The sequence below is a fragment of the Sus scrofa genome, chromosome 14 (assembly GCF_054392235.1).
Source record: "Sus scrofa isolate SSC_HxYL_T2T_F1_AM1 chromosome 14, Sscrofa_HxYL_maternal_Yorkshire_Landrace_v2.0, whole genome shotgun sequence".
Classification (NCBI taxonomy): domain Eukaryota; kingdom Metazoa; phylum Chordata; class Mammalia; order Artiodactyla; family Suidae; genus Sus; species Sus scrofa.
In genome coordinates, this window is record NC_139396.1 from 121,129,288 (window position 1) to 121,146,906 (window position 17,619).

General features: G+C 36.2%; 1 protein-coding gene across 8 annotated transcripts in view; it reads left to right on the forward strand.

Annotated features, from left to right (window-relative positions):
* The window catches only part of A1CF (APOBEC1 complementation factor), a 75,752-nt gene that overhangs the window by 19,839 nt on the left and 38,294 nt on the right, over positions 1-17,619 (forward strand). For 2 of the 8 annotated variants that reach the window (XM_021072458.2, XM_021072461.2), the window contains exons 2-3: positions 2,565-2,698; positions 4,872-5,015. The exons of 2 other annotated variants lie outside the window; for them this stretch is intronic. In XM_021072458.2, the coding sequence (XP_020928117.1) occupies positions 4,917-5,015 (99 nt within the window). In that variant the 5' untranslated portion in view covers positions 2,565-2,698; positions 4,872-4,916. Of the gene's footprint in view, positions 1-2,564; positions 2,699-4,871; positions 5,016-12,367; positions 12,458-17,619 lie in introns of those variants that run through there. 4 more of the 8 variants (XM_005671251.4, XM_021072460.2, XM_084996688.1 and 1 more) reach the window with 2 other exon arrangements.

Sequence of the window (17,619 nt, forward strand, 5' to 3'; positions counted from 1 at the left end):
GCAGGACCCTTCTGACATCTTTTTGCTATTTCTCTTCTCCACTTCTCTTCTCCAGCATGAGTGATTAGTACCAGCAGGAAATCAGGTGGGAGGACCTGCCATATACTGTGCAGAACTAAACACTTCACAGGTGTTTTATTATTTTATTCTCACATATAGCAATGTCACAGCTTGCCTGTTACCCCAATTCACAAATGAGCAAACAGATGATGGGGAGGAGAGCCCATGATTCTTTAAATTCTCCATCCACCGTCCATTTCCTTGCCCCTTCTCTCAGCCTTCATTATCTTGATAATCGTGCTGTTTCACTAACCTCTGGAATTTGTTATGGCACAGTCTCTGAGAAGTTGCAGTCCTTGGTGGTTGCCTCTCTTTTTTTCATTTTATTTACCTATGCCTGACATTAATCCAGCATTTACTATATTCCAGGAACTTTTCCAAAGCCCTCTCAACACATTTACCCATATAATATTACAACCCTAAGAGAAATCCTATTGCTTCCTCAGTGGAAGATACTGAGTTACCGAGAAGTTAAGGAACTTTTGCAGGGCACACAGTTGAACAAGGTCTAGTTTCAGGAGCTGCATCTCTGTTCCGGCTTCATCCTACTTGACTTAGCAGGACTTGGCACACCTGACCACTTACTTTTTTACATATAATGATTTTTATTTTTTTACATTATAGTTGGTTTACAGTGTTCTGTCACTTACTCGATCTCCAAATCCTTTTCCCACTTGGCTTCCAATCCACCTCACTCACTGGGTTTACCTCCTATCTTTCTGCTCACTTCATCTCATTCCCCTTTGCTGATTCCTCCTTGTCTCCTCAACTTCCAGAAGTTGGAGTACACCAGAGATTGGTTCTTGGACCTTTTTTTCTCACACTCAGTACCTAAGTGATATCCAATTTCACAGCTTAACCATCACCTCTCTGCAGGTAGCTGCCAAATCAACATCTGCTGGCTGTAAATATCCCATAAAATTCTGACTCATATCGAACTGTGCACTGGACCTCCTCATCTGATTAGCTAATGCAAATCTCAAAAATCAACTTGCTTCCAACCAAGCTCCTGCTCTTCTTCCAGGAACCTGCTATTCCTGGTCTCAGCTGTGGCAACTCTATTCCTCTATCTGCCCAGGTCAAAAAACTGGATGTCATCCTCAATTCATCTTTCTCTCACAATGCATCCAACTCATCTGTACAATATATTCCAAGACTTGATCATTCTGCCTCCACTATCACCACTCCAGTCCAAGCTACTATTACCCCTTACCTCTAGATGTCGCTGTGTCTTCTAACTGGTCTCACTGCTTCTCCCCTTGGCCCCTCCAACCCACTAGAGTTGAGGTACCACCTCCAATGCAAAATGTAAGAGGCATCAAAAAAACTCAGGAATAAAGGCAAATGATATTTTAATGCCATATTTTTTAAATCAAAATTAATGCAAAGAATCCATGGTGAACAGAAGGCAAAAAGTAAATAAAAACAGGACTAGCACGTTTGCCTTACTTCCCTTGCCTCCCTTGAAGTCCCAGTCCTGCACCACCCACTTCAATGTGTTCTCAGTGGTTAGAGTGATCCTGTTAAACTTAAGTAAATTCTTCACATCTCATGGCAAAAGCCTAGGCCCTTACCACGTCCTACAAGACCCTTCATGACCTGGTCCGCCATTATCTCTCTGACCCCAGCTGCCACTTCTCTGCTCCATCCTCTCCACACAGTGTTTCATCAACAAGCTCCCACCTCAGGGCCTTCACACTTGCCAGACTGTCCTCCTGGAATGTTCTCCCCCAAAGACATTCCTCAGTTCACCCAGAGCCTTTCCAAAGTTCACTGTATCAGGACCACACTATCTAAAATTCCATCCGCCTCCCAACACATATACGTCATTCTTCCTCCATTCTTTACTTTTTTCTCCTCAGAAATTAATGTAAACACAGTGTGCATTTTGCTTATTTGTTTATTCTCTCTCAGACCCACTATAAAACTCCATGAGATTTTGAGGCGAAAGGGGTTCGTCTTGCTCTCTGCTTTATCCCTAGTGTCTCAAGTAGTCTTGGATAATAGTAAATACTCAGTAAACAACTTTTGAGTAAGTGATAAATATTAATGAGCACTTTCCTTTAGCACCAATGGCCTTAATGCCTGCTATGTATAAGTTCTGAACTCTATTGTCTCAATAAATTATACTGGGAGCTACTCTTTCAAAATGCTGGGTCTCTATTCTCTAAAGCAGAAATGGACATAATACTGTAAATTAACTACACTCAAAAAATAAAAACATAAAGTGAAATAATTTGACCGTTAAAAAAACCTAAAATGCAGTACTCTCAGATCTTAGGAATTTACAAGGTGTTAAATGTGCAAAACTTTTTTTTCAAATTCACCACATTTCTTTTGATAAAAGTTTGACTTGCTTAAGAAAATATTTATCCTGGATTCAAGTTCACCCCCTTAGATTAGGTCAGTGTTGAAAGAGAGGGTTATTTTTGAGAAATCAACATTGAAGATCAAGTGTCTATTGTGGCAAAAATCTAAATTTTGTGTCTATGTCCTGATTTCAGGTGACTTAATACCATGTTGAGCTGTGGTACAGATTTTCTCAATAATGTCAAAGTGAACCTATATGTGATCAAAAGTCCTTTCTGATGTCAAAATATCTTTAATCATCTTTACTAATAATTAACCCAAACTAAAGGTAGGTTTTGCAAATAAAGCCTGTCATTTCACCATAAATTGCTATCTCTTGATGGAGAAGATGAAGTTCAGCAAAAAATAAATCTACAACTTGGTTGGAAGATAATAGACATTGCCTTTGAACATCTGTAAGACACGCAAGACTAACCTCATCAAACCCCAGTCCGTCCGTGAGCCTATCTGCTCTTTCAGGTTAAGTCCAGCACTGAGGGAGCATTTGAGAGTATCCTGATGAAAAGACAATTTTAATAACATTTGGGAAAAGTGAAAGTGTTAGAATTAATCTTAAAGGCTAATATTCTTTACAAATCTTCAAAATGCCTTTTGTAGTTTTATTCTTAAAGAGGATTTATATTATTTTTATAGACGTGTCTATGGCTGTATTTACCGGAGGTTTAGGATTATAAATTGACTACAAGTTTCATTTTGCCTCTATCTTGTCGTATCCATAGAAAGAGGATTAATACTAGAAATGTGTCTGGAAAGCTACATGTCCAACCTGAATTGCTACCTATCTATTAAACCCACCACAATTAGAAAATACTTTTCAATTTGTCTTAGTCAAGATACAACATTAGGATGAAAACAAACAAAACAATGCCTCTTGCAAAGTAACAGACACAGAAATTGGTGTTACCTGAGTTAGCCAAATGTTCATAAAACACAGTGCCCTAAAACTAGGCAAAGAGTGAAGCGGGCACACAGACAGAACTAACGAAATACTTCTTGGGAGAATGAGTGAAAACAGAATTGATCTGGGTCAGAAGCCAGAATTATGAGAAACGTCCAGGGCAAGAACAGCCATGCTTAAATATGCAGAACATGAAACTGTCCTATTCTTATAAGAGCTAGTGAATATTCTCACTGGAATCTCATTTTTTTCCCTTTGGTATTCTAAATTATATTGAAGATATTACTTTCTAGATGATGCTTGTCTATTAGTTTGGGAAGCATTTTATTCTTTAACTTCAATAATAGGATACTTTGAAGCTGCATTGTACTGAAATGATAATCTCAGTTCCACTTTTGCCACCCAGTTTTTACCATTTGCTACATTGTTAATGGTCTATTTATTCTGAATCTTTGAATGAAAATAAAGCAGTATAGGAAATCCCATTGTATAGGACAGAAAAGTTTTTAAAGGGCCTATAGTGAAATACACTAAATTTGCATGATTCAAATCATTGTCAAAACAGGCTTCCTTTGTCTTGGCTGGCAGCATACATCAAGCAGAGTGAAAACCCAGCACGGAAACTTCACTGAGTCATTTCTACCCTAACCCAGCAGGTCATTGCCCTCCCCTCTGTACACAGGAGCCCCCACGGCCTTGCAACACCATGGCCTGGGACCTTCCCCACGGACATGTCCTTCCCCTGGAATCTGTTAATTTGAGCAACCATCATATTTGGAATAGGGGTTTGAATCATATTCCTAAGTAGAAAACACAGATAATAAAATGCTGAAGTTACATGTGTGTGTATGTGTGTAAATTTGGAATTCCTTAGATTTTACAAAAGACTTCATGTCCTCTCCTGAGTGGTCTATGTGGTATATGACCCAGGTGCCAGTAGACCCTTCCAACACCACTCAAGAGGGTCCACTGTTCTTGTTTTATGAGAACCCATGTGTGACATTTTCATTTCAGAGTAGTTTGCATGATGACTTTAGTATAACTGATACCAGCACACTCTGATTTAGAAATTTACCTTTGGAGAATGAGCAGATAAATGTCTTGGGTAACACAGAGAATAGATAAATGAAGCAAAACCCTTTGGAATCTTTTCACAGTATCCTCACTGATTTGATTTAGTGACTATGCTGTTTTTCCGCATCTACAAGAACCATTCTGTATGTTCTTTTAATTGACAAGAATGAATTTGTTTTTGATCATTTAATGACAATCTAAAATAACTGGATTGAGAAATACTGGACTTCATTCTAAGTGGGAAAAGGATATCATTCATTTTTGACTTTAAAATTTCAACTAAAACTGAAAAAAATTAAGCTCTTTTTAATGAGGGCATATAACTGGGCTTGTTAGCGGGTGACTGTTAGTTACTCTAAACTTAATGACTCATTTATAGAGAATGTTTCCTAAAGATGTCCTTCATAAAAAGGACAAGTTTGGACTTGGCAATAGTAATTTTCTTAATTTATCTTAAATTTGGTTTCAGTGAGCAACCCTAATTAACCTGATTTTTTGCTGATAATCACTCTCAATGGAATCAAATCACAAATCCGGGGATGGATTGAGCGGCACCCAGAAGGAAGCAGCCCTCCGCGCACTGGTCCAGCGCACAGGATATAGCTTGGTCCAGGTAGGAACTTCTTGTGACATCTGCTGAGACTCACCACTGCATTCACAGAGTGATGGGAACAACTAGTGGCCCAAAGGTGCAAAATGCGATGGGTCAGTTGTATACCTCTTGAGATGGATGTTCCTTTTCAGGAGGGGGGAAGAAAGCTGGATCCTTTCAGTTTTGTAGGTGAGTTGCAGGTGATGTTCTTTCTCCTCTGGGCTATCAACTCAATCTTGCCTTGTCAGTCGGAAGCAGAAATAGCATTCACAGTCATGAAGACGTTCACAGTTTTGAAAGGGCCAGTGTCGTCTAAGAGAAGGCAGCTGGAATTTACTACCCAGGACTTTCAATGAAATAGAACCAAGATGGTGTTCCAAAATTCTGCAGAAAACAAACTATGCAGGAAGTAGCCTTAGTTTCCAGAGATTTCTGAATGTATATGTAATATGACTTCTAGATAAGGAATCCACGGACTGACCATTTGGTGAGCCTAGCTAGCTATTCTAGGATGCTTGTTTGTTTTGGTTTTTGGTTTTGGGTTTTTGTTTGTTTGTTTGTTTTTTTGTTTTTGTTTTTGTTTTTTTTTTTTTTGCTTTTAGGGCTGCACCTGTGGCATATAGATGTTCCCAGGCTTGGGGTAGAATTGGAGCTGCAGCCGCCAGCCTATGCCACAGCCACAGCAATGCCAGATCAAAGCCACATCTGCGACCTACATCACAGCTCACAGCAATGCTGGATCCTTAACCCACTGAGCAAGGCCAGGGATCAAACCTGAGTCCTCATGGATACTAATGAGTTTCGTTTCCACTGAGCCACAGTGGGAACTCCCCAGGCTGTTTTTTCACAACACCTACCTAATCAGGTTAGGATATATAAAAATTTGTCTCCATGTTCAGGATTTTTGAAAAGGAAAGAAGAAAAAATATCCTAAAACTGTTTACTCATAGCCATTGGTTTTTTTAAGAGTTATCTGTAATTTATTATTGTCTTTATGATAACCTCATTGAGAGAGCTTATGATACATTGAAAAGCAAACTAGAATGACATATAAACTGATTATTTGAAGCAATAATGTTGTCTTCTTAATGTTGTTCTCTTTTACATAGTAAAACTAAGTATTTTAATTCTTAGCTATTGTCTCTCACCCACATACTTTCCAAACTTAACATAAATCTCTGTGCTAAAAGAATATGAAAGTCATATATGGATAACAAAATATACAACAGTGCCTTTTATGACGTGTTCCTTTGTCAGATCAGTTGAAAATTAAATGTATACTTTCCAGCAGTCTTAAAAGGCATAGTATTCTATGTTAGAGATAATATGATGCTCAAAGATATTTATAATTTTTCACCCTAATTAAGAATATTTATTTAAGCTTTTTAAGATTTCAGAAAGTATTGTTTCATGGAAGACTTCTAAACATTTCATTTAAGTCGAGGGAGATACTAATGTATTATCAATTTTTAATACTTAATAAAGTCTATTTTGGTATCATTAATAAACTTTTAAATGCCTTGATCTGCAAATTTAATGTACTTCAAAATGAATGCCAGATTGTAAGTTTGTATGCACTCTTCTCTCATATAAAAGGGTATTTCATAATCCATAGAGAAAATTCTTTGAAGTTTGCACTCTATAAAAATATACACTTAGCGTAGTCATTTTTTCATATTTGCTCAGGTACAGTTAGTTGCAAAGGTTTTTCCTTTTGCAATCAGCAATTTCATAAATGTTATAACTCAAAAATATTTTAAATCAGTTTATCTTTTTAACTTTTTTGTATCTGAAACATGCATGAAAAGACAATAGTAGTGGAAAGCATTTAAATCCTTTTGAAAAGGCATTTGTCAATATTCATGCACAAGGATATTCCCCCTCCAGAAACAAATCTCTAAAGATCTGAAATACAATGACAAAAACATATATAAATCTGTTTAGTGGGACACTATTTCTAATATCTCAATATCATAAACCTAAATATATAAGAGGAAATTATAAACTGAATATCTAAATATGTTCAACAAGAAGAACTTTATGAGAAATAATCTTAAAATAATGTAAATTGCCTATTTAATTTTATTCCAGGCACTGGTTCTTTTTTTTTCCCCCAGACGAAAATCAGGGCAAGTCTCATAATTTTTCTGGTAACTTTCAGCTAATAAAAGATCCTCCACTAAATAATTAATATGTCTAGTCCAGTATAATAAAAACTTGACTTCATTCAAAGTTAAAGCAATTTCCCTTCCCAAATATGTCAGGGCAGAGGGCAACTTTTATTTGTTTCTCCTCTGTGATTTCAGAAGTTCAGCTTCCTACCCCCGTTTACGCACTAGAATTCCTGCCTCAGTTGAAGCAGAAGGGAGAGATAAAAGCAAAGAAGAGGGGACAGGAAACTTTTTACTTGGCTTATCTTGGTCCTGGGCCTGGCAGGTGTAAAAGCCTGGCAGGTGTAAAAGCTCCTGAGATCCTTGGAGGGTCATTACACAAGTCCTTAATTCCACTGCCAGTGGTCCCTCACCTGGCTACAGTTTGTGCTGGCTAGAGGCCACTTTCCTAGGCTTCAATCTCTTTCTGCAGAGCTTTTTTTTTCTTTTTTTGTCTTTTGTCCTCTTAGGGCTGCACCAGCAGCATACGGAGGTTACCAGGCTAGGTGTCTAATCAGAGCCGTTGCTGCTGGCCTACGTGAGAGCCACAGCAACACCAGATCCGAGCCGTGTCTGAAACCTACACCACATCTCAGGGCAATGCCGGATCCTTAACCCACTGAGCAAGGCCAGGGATCGAACCGGAAACCTCATGGCATATGGAAGTTCCCAGGCTAGGGTTCAAAACAGAGATGTAGCTGCCGGTCACAGTCACTCAGGATCCAAGCCGAGCCTTTGACCACAGCTCATGACAATGCTGTATCCTTAACCCACTGAGTAAGTCCAGGGATTGAACCTGCATCCTCATGGATACTAGCTGGGTTCATTACCGGTGAGCCAGGATGGGAACTCCCTGCAGAGCTTTTTTCAACACTCCAAGCATCCCTCTTGGAAGAAATGGAAGATCACCCCCAATTCCTACATGTGGCCAAATTCTCATCCCCTGGAAACACACATTCTGACCCAGTAAAATCTGCAAGGGCAGGTGACACAAAGCAAGCACCTCTCCTTCAAACGGACACCAAAGTATTAGGCCAACAATGGCTCACCTTTACATATTTTAGGAGGGAGTTATCCCACCAGCCTCCTGTGTTCCCAGCTGTAAGGAGAACATATCAAGCTCTCTGAGTGGTTTCCTTACTCCTCTCCCCTGCTCTAGGGGAGCTGAAAACACCTTAAAAATACCTCCCACTTAGGAGACACTACGATTCACAACACACCATCAGTGAACTTCAAATATCTCTGAATCAACTCCAAAAATTCCTCTAAAATTCTTTGATATATATTTTTTTAACTTAGGGATGGGGAGGGGTAGAAGGTGTTCAGTTAAGAATGTCAAACAGTTACATAATTTCCCGCTACCTCCTTGTCCTGTTTGGTGGTCCAGTGACAGTTTCACATCCAAACCAGAGGCCAAAAGAATTCCATTCCATCTTAAAATCCTGTTATAAATGAAATAGCATTCAGTCACTAAGTGATCATTTAGACAAATCTGCAGGACATAAAATTTTAACATATTAAAGCTAAGTGAAAAGTTTGCAAATAATATATTTTAAAAAGAGACTCCAGGAGCAATGGGGATCATTTCATAAATCTAATAATTGAAGAAGATTTGCATTAAAAAAAAACAATAGGGCTATTTTACCTTTATAATTTAAAATGTTTTTAACTAAAATACCCCTAAAATATATAGTCAATGTGCATATTACTTTGATCTTATATATTCAACTACATTGAGAAAATATTAATAATGAGGATTTAGGTCACAGGTTAAAAATAATTACAAAATAGTAAACATTTGTTGGACACATACCTTCTAACTGCTTTGTGTCTATTAATGTATTTAATTCTAATAACAACACTATGAAGTAGTTAATATGATCATCTCCACTTTCCAGATAAGGAAAACAAGGCCCAATGAGGGTAGGTAGCTTGCCCAAGAGTCATACGCCATAATTCTACTGTGATTGGCCAAAACTTCTGGCAAAATTTATAGAACTAAGAACTGTTAGAATGTTATCTTTAAGAATGCAATTTTAGAGACTAACATGCCAGAGCATACTAAAAATTTTTTGTTGAGCTTAAACTTTGCAACATGATTCACCTTAAGTAATTCTTATCTGTTAAGAGAATAACTATTGAATCATAAATTTTCTGGTAACACAGAAACCTAAAATTCTGAAACCTAGCTATTAAGATCTAAAGCCTCTAATCAAGACGGAAATATATACAGGACTTGGTTCAATCATTTTGAGTGAATTGGAAAATCCCTTCTGATTTTGGCTAAAAAGTACAAAATCACCCAAGACTTCAAATCAGAGACCTATAGTTTAACCTAGTCTCTATCACACACAAGTATAATTTCTTTTTAATTCTTTTTAAAATTGATGTATAGTTAATTTGCATTGCTGTGTTAGTTTCAGGTGTACAGCAAATTGATTCAGTTGTATACATATTCTTATGTATACATATTTTTTTCAGATTCTGTTTCATTATAGGTTATTATAATATATTTAATATAGTTGTCTGTGCTATACAGTAGGTCCTTGTTGTTTACCTATTTTAAATATAGTTGTAATTATATGTTAATCCCAAATTCAAGTCCTTTAACTGCTCCTGGCCTTAGTTTCCCAGAAGGTTGGCTAGAACCTATTCCACTCTTACTCAAGATTTTGTGACTCAGTCTGCTCAATCTAGCTAGAAAACTAGGCTAACTGGAAGAGGAAACCAATGCGTACTGAGACACAGGTTCAAATTCTTTACAATTTAGGGAAAATCCTTCAGCCTTCTTAGTATTTCAGTTTTCCTATTCTGGATTAGAGAAAACATGAGTCTCATCATTAAAAAAAGAATATCAGGTTTACTTAAAAAAAATCTGCACAAAAATAAAGATAATTATATTACTACAATCCAGGGAACTTGCCCATAAATGATATTTTTAAAAGTTATGGCAAGTTATAGGGTTGAAGGATTTGCTTCTGCTGTATCTTTGCTTTCTCTGATATTGAATACTGAATACTTGCAAAACAAGAATTCAAAATAGAGGGTGACTGATTTGTGCTTTCTTATCACTAGCAGGACAAATACAGCTGTCAAAAATAGAATTTTGCAAGTTACTTAATAACATGGGCCAGCCTTTTATATCCAAACTGATGCAATAAAACCTGCTTGTGAGGATTTGAAAGTATGCTTTGTGATGTCATTTTTAATAATAATTGGATATCTTTAGCTATTGACAGCTAAAATTTTTACCAAAGTTCTTTAAAGGATAAAAGAACCTTAATGCTATACTCTGCATATAGAAGGTCAATAAATGTTATTGATAAAAATTGTGTAATGTTGACAAGTTAAACTTTCAACTTAGTTGCATTATGCCACATAGATTTGGGAAGTGTGCCACAATGTTAGCTTGTAAACAGATTTTGTCTCCAGGCAATAGAATTGTGTGTGGGGCCTTTTTTTATCCCTCTACACTCTCACTCTTAACTGTACTTCCTAGATTTTCTACTACCATATATTTGAGAGTCAAAAGGAAAAAAAAAAATCCCATTAGATGATCCTTTTCTCCACAATGCATTACTAATGTGGGGTATAACATCTGTGACACGTGATGCTCCTTCCATCTGGAATTTTCTCCTTAACACTAGGAAAATACATTTTCATAGATGAACATTTTTGGAAAACTTTCCACCAATGTTGAGTCAGTCTACATCATTTTTAATTCTACTACAACTAAAGCTAAATATATATTTAATAAAGATCACCCTCAAAACTTTTAAAAGTAGACTCAGGATACTTATATATTAAGTGATTTGAAATATGGTGTATATTAACACTGTCTAATTACCCTATGGATATAACTTATTTTCTAAAAGTCATTACAAGACAATGTGGTATGATAGTCCTATTGCTTGCTTATCCCAGTGGTTGTCCTCAACAAACAGCTTTCTTGTTTTTGTTTTTCTGTTTTGTTTCCTTAGTTCCTATTTTTAAGTTAGTGTTAGGCCTTGGGATTATAGAAATATATAGTGTAGCAGCTGGCCTAAAATGCATATATAGCTGCAATAAAATTAATTTATCAAGAATTTAAAAGGACAACTTAAGACTGCATTAAATGAGCAATATAGCTGTGTGTTACCTTTCTGTTTAGAGCCTTAAAACTGCCCACAGTCCCTAACCTAAGGAATGAAGACAAATATTTAGAAATAAGGATGTTCCTCATAGTGGAGCTTAAAAATATTTGGACATATCCTAAATGTCCAATAAAATATTACTGGTAATATAAAATATGTCACCTGTATATTTCCGAATTATATAGTCACGTAAAACTGATTTCAGAGACATGGAGAAATGTGAAAATTTTAATATTTAATTAAAAATCAGAATGCAAAACTGTACATATCAGTTTACAAATCATAGTTTAAGAAATATTCGCACATGGAGTTCCCATCATGGAGCAGCGGAAGCGAATCTGACTAGGAACCATGAGGTTGCAGGTTCGATCCCTGGCCTCGCTCAGTGGGTTAAGGATCTGGCGTTGCTGTGAGCTGTGGTGTAGGTCACAGATATGGCTCAGATCCAACATTGCTGTGGCTGTGTCGTAGGCCAGCAGCAACAGCTCTGATTAGACCCCTAGCCTGGGAACCTCCACATGCCACAGGGGCAGCCCCCCAAAGGACAAAAGATAAAAAAGAAAAAGAAATATTCACACAAAAATATTGGAAGGTAATAAAATATAATTTCTGAGGGTAGTTTGTTCTTTCTTGGGCTCATCTTATTTTCCAAACTTTATAAAGTTAATAGTAGAGATTATTTTAAGTTTTTACTTATTTTTAGGGAAAAAAAATCTCATGAAATAGAAAAAATTTCTAAGAAGCATTCAATTAGGAATAGGAAAGTTGGAAAAATTTCACGAAGAAAACTTCATTATTGAAGCTGGATGACAGGTGTTTGAGTTCATTGGGCTAGTCTTTCTAATTCTTTATATATTTGTTTTGTTATGTTTAATATTGATATAATCCAACTCTTTCATTTTGCAGTTGGAAAACAAGCTCCAGAATTATACAATTCAGTAGAGATATAAGCCAGAGATCAGCAAAATGACCCATGACTCAAATGTGGCCACAGCCTGTTTTTGTTATGTTTGCAGGCTATGAGTGGCTCTCACAATTTTAAAGGATTTTCTTTTTTAATCCTAAATTATCAACTATCTGGCCTTTTACAGAAAAAGTTTGCTGACTTCCAACTCCTATCCTTCTGTTGCTCTGTTAGAAGTTAATTCAGAGTTTCTAAAGAAAACTTCCTATAACATGGGTGAGTGTTTAAGATTCCTTATAGGTAGGGGGAGCACCCCACCTTCTCTGACCCACTCAAGACTGAACCCTTATTCATTCACTTATGCATTCATTTATTGATCCCATAAAGAGAGACATAGCACTTGCCTTCATGAAAATTACTCATGGGAAGACAGAAAATAAATGAGAGACAAAATAGTGACAGATCATAGTAACTGCTATGAAGGTCATAAACCAGGTGGAGTGACAAAATGATGAGTGGTCTTCTAAGATGACATTGAAGATGAGACTTAGATGATGTGGGCAACAAACATTGCAAAGAGCCAAGGACAAAACAGCATCCTTAGCAGAGAGCACCACTTGGATTGACCAAATTATTTATAAAATGTCTTCCCTTTCAGCATGGAAGACATTTTTGGGTCTTAATTTCAAAAATCCAGTAAGAGTGAAACTGATAAATAAAAAATCAGTGCACTTCATCCTTATCTTCCTTTTTCTTAATCAGCCATCAGACTGGGAACCATTCCCTCAAATCAGGAACAAAATACAGACTTTAATTCCTGTTTCTAACTTTGCTTTCAAGGCATGTTCTCTGATGTGGAGTTTCACCTCAGTCATATATTTTAATTCTAACGTATTCAATTCCTCAATAAATCAGTACAAGCCAAAGGATGGCACTAGATCAGCATAAATCTGATTAGGATACCATGTCTCTGCTCACTGTGCCTCAGATTAAGTTAACTCCCCTATTTCTCTGATTTAGTATAATGTGCTTTAGTAACTTTCCTTGGGTATTTTTCAAATTGCAATATTTTTTCCACAAATAATACAACAACAACAAAAAATAAGTAACTTAGGATCCCCGAGTTTATAATGGACTTCAACTAGACTTGCTCAGCAAGAAGCAGATGGAAGAACACTGTGACATTGACATTTTTTCAAACCACCACACAGAAAATCCTAGGGACAGAAATATGAATTTCACTTCATAATAAAATATAGCTCGTGAGTTCAACTTTTCCTTCTATTGCCTGTCTTTGCCACCTGCTCACATCCCTGCTATCCAAGGACTTAAGTCATTCATCAAGTGCATGGACACCAATTCTTTAAATAGGCAGCACTAAGCATGAAAACAGGATGGGACCAGTAGCTCATCACATGCATATGTTTCCCTAAGCTTCTCACTCCAGCCACCCACAGGCTAACTCCATTTTCATGTTCCTAAGAAGCCTCGCTTCTATTAGCCAGCAACGCCATAGCCTGGTGCTAAAGATTCCAAACAAAGGAGCAGTTTTATGAATAATTTTGTGGAAAGTGTGTGTACCTGGAATGTTATGGGAACGTCGGGATCCCAAGAAATAGAAATACATTCCAGGCACTGTTTTCCAACAACAATGAATTTCTCCTCAAATAGCCTCATAGAGAGTTGGTTATGTACAAGGCCTTCAATATAAGGTTCAAAATCTTTGCAAAATAAGAATTATATTGCTTTCCTCTAAACAAGAAGCACATGAGGTTTTCCATTTTATCAGCTGAAAACTTGAAAAAAATTTCATGACTCAAGTACCCAGAAGCACTGATGACAGTTTGGGACTTTAGACTTTGCACGCAACTTTAGGATTTTTTAAGTTGTTATCTGTTGGTTTAAATACTAATCTGCAACCAAAATTAAGTGGCTCTTCATCTTCAGAAACTAAAATCTTGTTATGATGTGCAAAGATAGCTTTCTAACAGACTAAGGGGAAAAAAGTGAGATCACAATGTCATCATGAATTTAGGTGGGACTTTACCAGTTGTGAATTTTTTAAAGGGTTCAGGGCAGAGAGTTGAAATGATGTTAAAGGATGTTAAATGTACATTGTTGGGACATTATATCTTTGACTTTCATAGTGAGAGAATTATTCCACTTTCAATTCTCTTTTAAGCTTTCTGATGTACGAAGCTGTTGGAGATACATCTCAAACACCTCTTCAGCCCCTGCTAATTCTTTTTAAACACACAGCAGTTTAGGGCTCAGAGCTTTTAGCAGACAACAATGTCTGGTTAGAATTTGATCAGAGTTTCCTTCTTTTGCAGTTTCTTTTATAATGACCTTCCTTTTGAGGTAAATGATACTCCACTTATGAGAAGGCTATTTTCTTTTTTGCATAAGCTTAAGAAAATGAATCCATGCAAAAAAAAGTCATGAAGTCATTAACAGACTAGGTATCAAGTGTATATGCAATTAGGGACACACTGATTTTAAAAATCCTTACATTTCCTTTGAGGATCCCATTGGCTAACTCAAAAAAAAAAAAAATCCAATGAACATTTTTCCATATTTAAATATGGTGAACATCAGCCTCCTTTTCACAAGCATCCTGATACCCTTCCAAGACCTCTGCAATTACCTAGTCAACCCTATTCCTTTTCAAATGAAGAACTTCAAGTCCAGAAAGATTTAGTGCCTTACTGAGTCCTATAATTACTATATAAAATTTCTCACATGTTAAAAAACAAGCACATTAGATGGAATTCTTCTTGGCATATGTTGAACTAGGAAAGGATAGAAGAGCAGTTAACCCAAACCAAATGTCTTTATCTGCATGTGAACAGCTTTATGTCATTTAACCAGATCTCCAACTACTATAATATTAGTCAATTCAAAAAGACAAAGTGTATCTGTAATCAGAAATTGGATGGGCCTATTGAATAAATTACATGTTCCAAAAATATAGGAGTTCCCATCGTGGTGCAGTGGTTAACAAATCTGACTAGGAACCATGAGGTTGCAAGTTCGATCCCTGGCCTTGCTCAGTGGGTTAAGGATCTGGCATTGCCATGAGCTGTGGTGTAGGTTGCAGATGCGGCTCGGATCCTGCGTTGCTGTGGCTCTGGTGTAGGCCAGTGGCTACAGCTCCGCTTCATCCCCTAGCCTGGGAATCTCCACATGCCACAGGAGCAGCCATAGAAAAAGGAAAAAAGGCAAAAAGGCAAAAAAAAAAATATATATATATATATATATGTATATGTGTATATATATGTATATGTGTATATATATATGTATATGTGTATATATATGTGTGTGTGTGTGTATATATATATATATATATATATATATAAGCTCAAAATGGAGAAAGGAGAAAGGACTCACCAAAGCTTTCATCTAGTTATTTTTTAGATGCAACTTACAGGTTCCTGTAGATTGCAGCAGTGTAACAAGACATGTGCCCAGAGCCAGAAGGGAGCATAAACAGAGCAAACCCTGGTCTTAGATAATATATGCTTTGTAGTCCATCATTAGTGAACTCCATCACAAATGTGAACAGAAGGTCTTAGAAGTTAATTGGCATTTTACCTGCTGCCTTATGTAAAACATATATACATACTGTAAAAAAAAATTTTGTGATTTCTAATTTTGTATAAAGATATTCTTGAATTTAATATCTACATGAATTGGACAAAAACTTATAAGAAGCTTTACAAAATACAAGTTGTTTTTAAAGCCTGTTTGCTTTTAACCACTTGAGCCACTAAGATACTGAATTCCTAAAGGGTAGTTGTCACACATAATCCTTACACATAAAGGAAAAATATTAGATGATACTATTAAATGCATCATTTGATAACAGATTATCTCTGCCTCCATAAGACAACTAACTACTTGAAATGAAATTTGGACTATTTTCCTAGACCATTAGACTTCAACAGTCAGTCTTCCAAGGTGATACAGGGACATGGTTCACAATATGCTAATAGTAACTTTCATGGATGAACCATAACATATATTTGTTTAAGATCAAACATGGGAGCTCTGTGAAGATTGACACAAATAGACAAAATTTTCAAGAGCCGAAATCCATTTGCATGTTTGATATTTTTGCCATAAACACATAATAAAATGATATTTATTTGAATTCATTAAATAACTTGAATAGAAATACTCATTTTTAAAAGTAGACTTTTTATCTTATATAAATAGAAAGGTTTTGTGTGATAATTATATTTTTCTAATGTTCAATAAGTGCAAAACTATTAAAATAAAACACCAATCTATAAACTACCTAATATCACCTCACATATACATTTTGAGAAACTCTAGGCTGTATGAAGATAAAGTTAAATTTACCTTCATGTATTATGTTCACGACTCAGCTTTTCTTTGTCTTTAACCATAGGTCCGCGTTTCTACAAATTTCAATACCTTACTCACTCTCTTTATATTACAATTGTTATTGTTCTATTTTTAGAAAAATATCTTTGACTTGCAAAGATTATAAAAACTAGCTAATAAGGGGAATGCCACCTTCCACAGCACATAAGTTAAATAAGTTCTGCCTTCTAATAATTCTCAGCCTAAAACAGATTTTATTAACATGAAGTCACTGATCTTGATAACATGCATAGGTAAACAAACAATATGCAGAATAGATTATTACCTTTTATACAGAATTAACAAAATGAACATTCACTATAGCACAGTCTCAAACAACAATAATATCATAAGCAGACCAAAGGTAAAAGCACATCTATGATGATTCTTTGGTACCTCTTATTTAAGGCCCCTTAGATTTCTCTTGAACCCTATCCCATATTGAGTTATATAGATGGTATACAGGTAGAAGATAACAGAAATAATATCTAATAAAGAACTTTTTTCAATCTCACAAATCAACCACTGAAAACATATGGTATTAATTTATGAACTGCAATAGACACAGTCCAGAGAGCTGTTCTTGATGCATTGGCATCAACTGTGAGAAGAAACCACGAGGGTTTGGCTGTGGAACCATTGCTCTTGGTATAGCACTGGTGACTGGTATGCTTGTGAAGGCTAAGAAATGCCACCAAGCATGGGTAAACTGTGCAGCACCTGAGCAAATAGGAGTAGAAATAAATACAAACACAGTCAAGTGGAAAATGGGTAGGAGAACATCTGAAAACAGTTTAGTAAGGAAATAAACAATTTCTTCCCTCTTGGCAATAAAAACAAAGGATGAAAGGGAGCTACAAAGATGATTACAGATTTGGAATATAAAATTTCCAAAGAACCATTAAAAAGGAATTGAAATTACTACTCAGGAAAATAGACTGAATGAGGGGCTCATTAATTAAGGTCCTTCTAGTTTATGAATGGGCTCATTTATGTGAGATAATCAACCATCTGGTGTCCATGATGGATGAAATTGAACAAAAAACTAT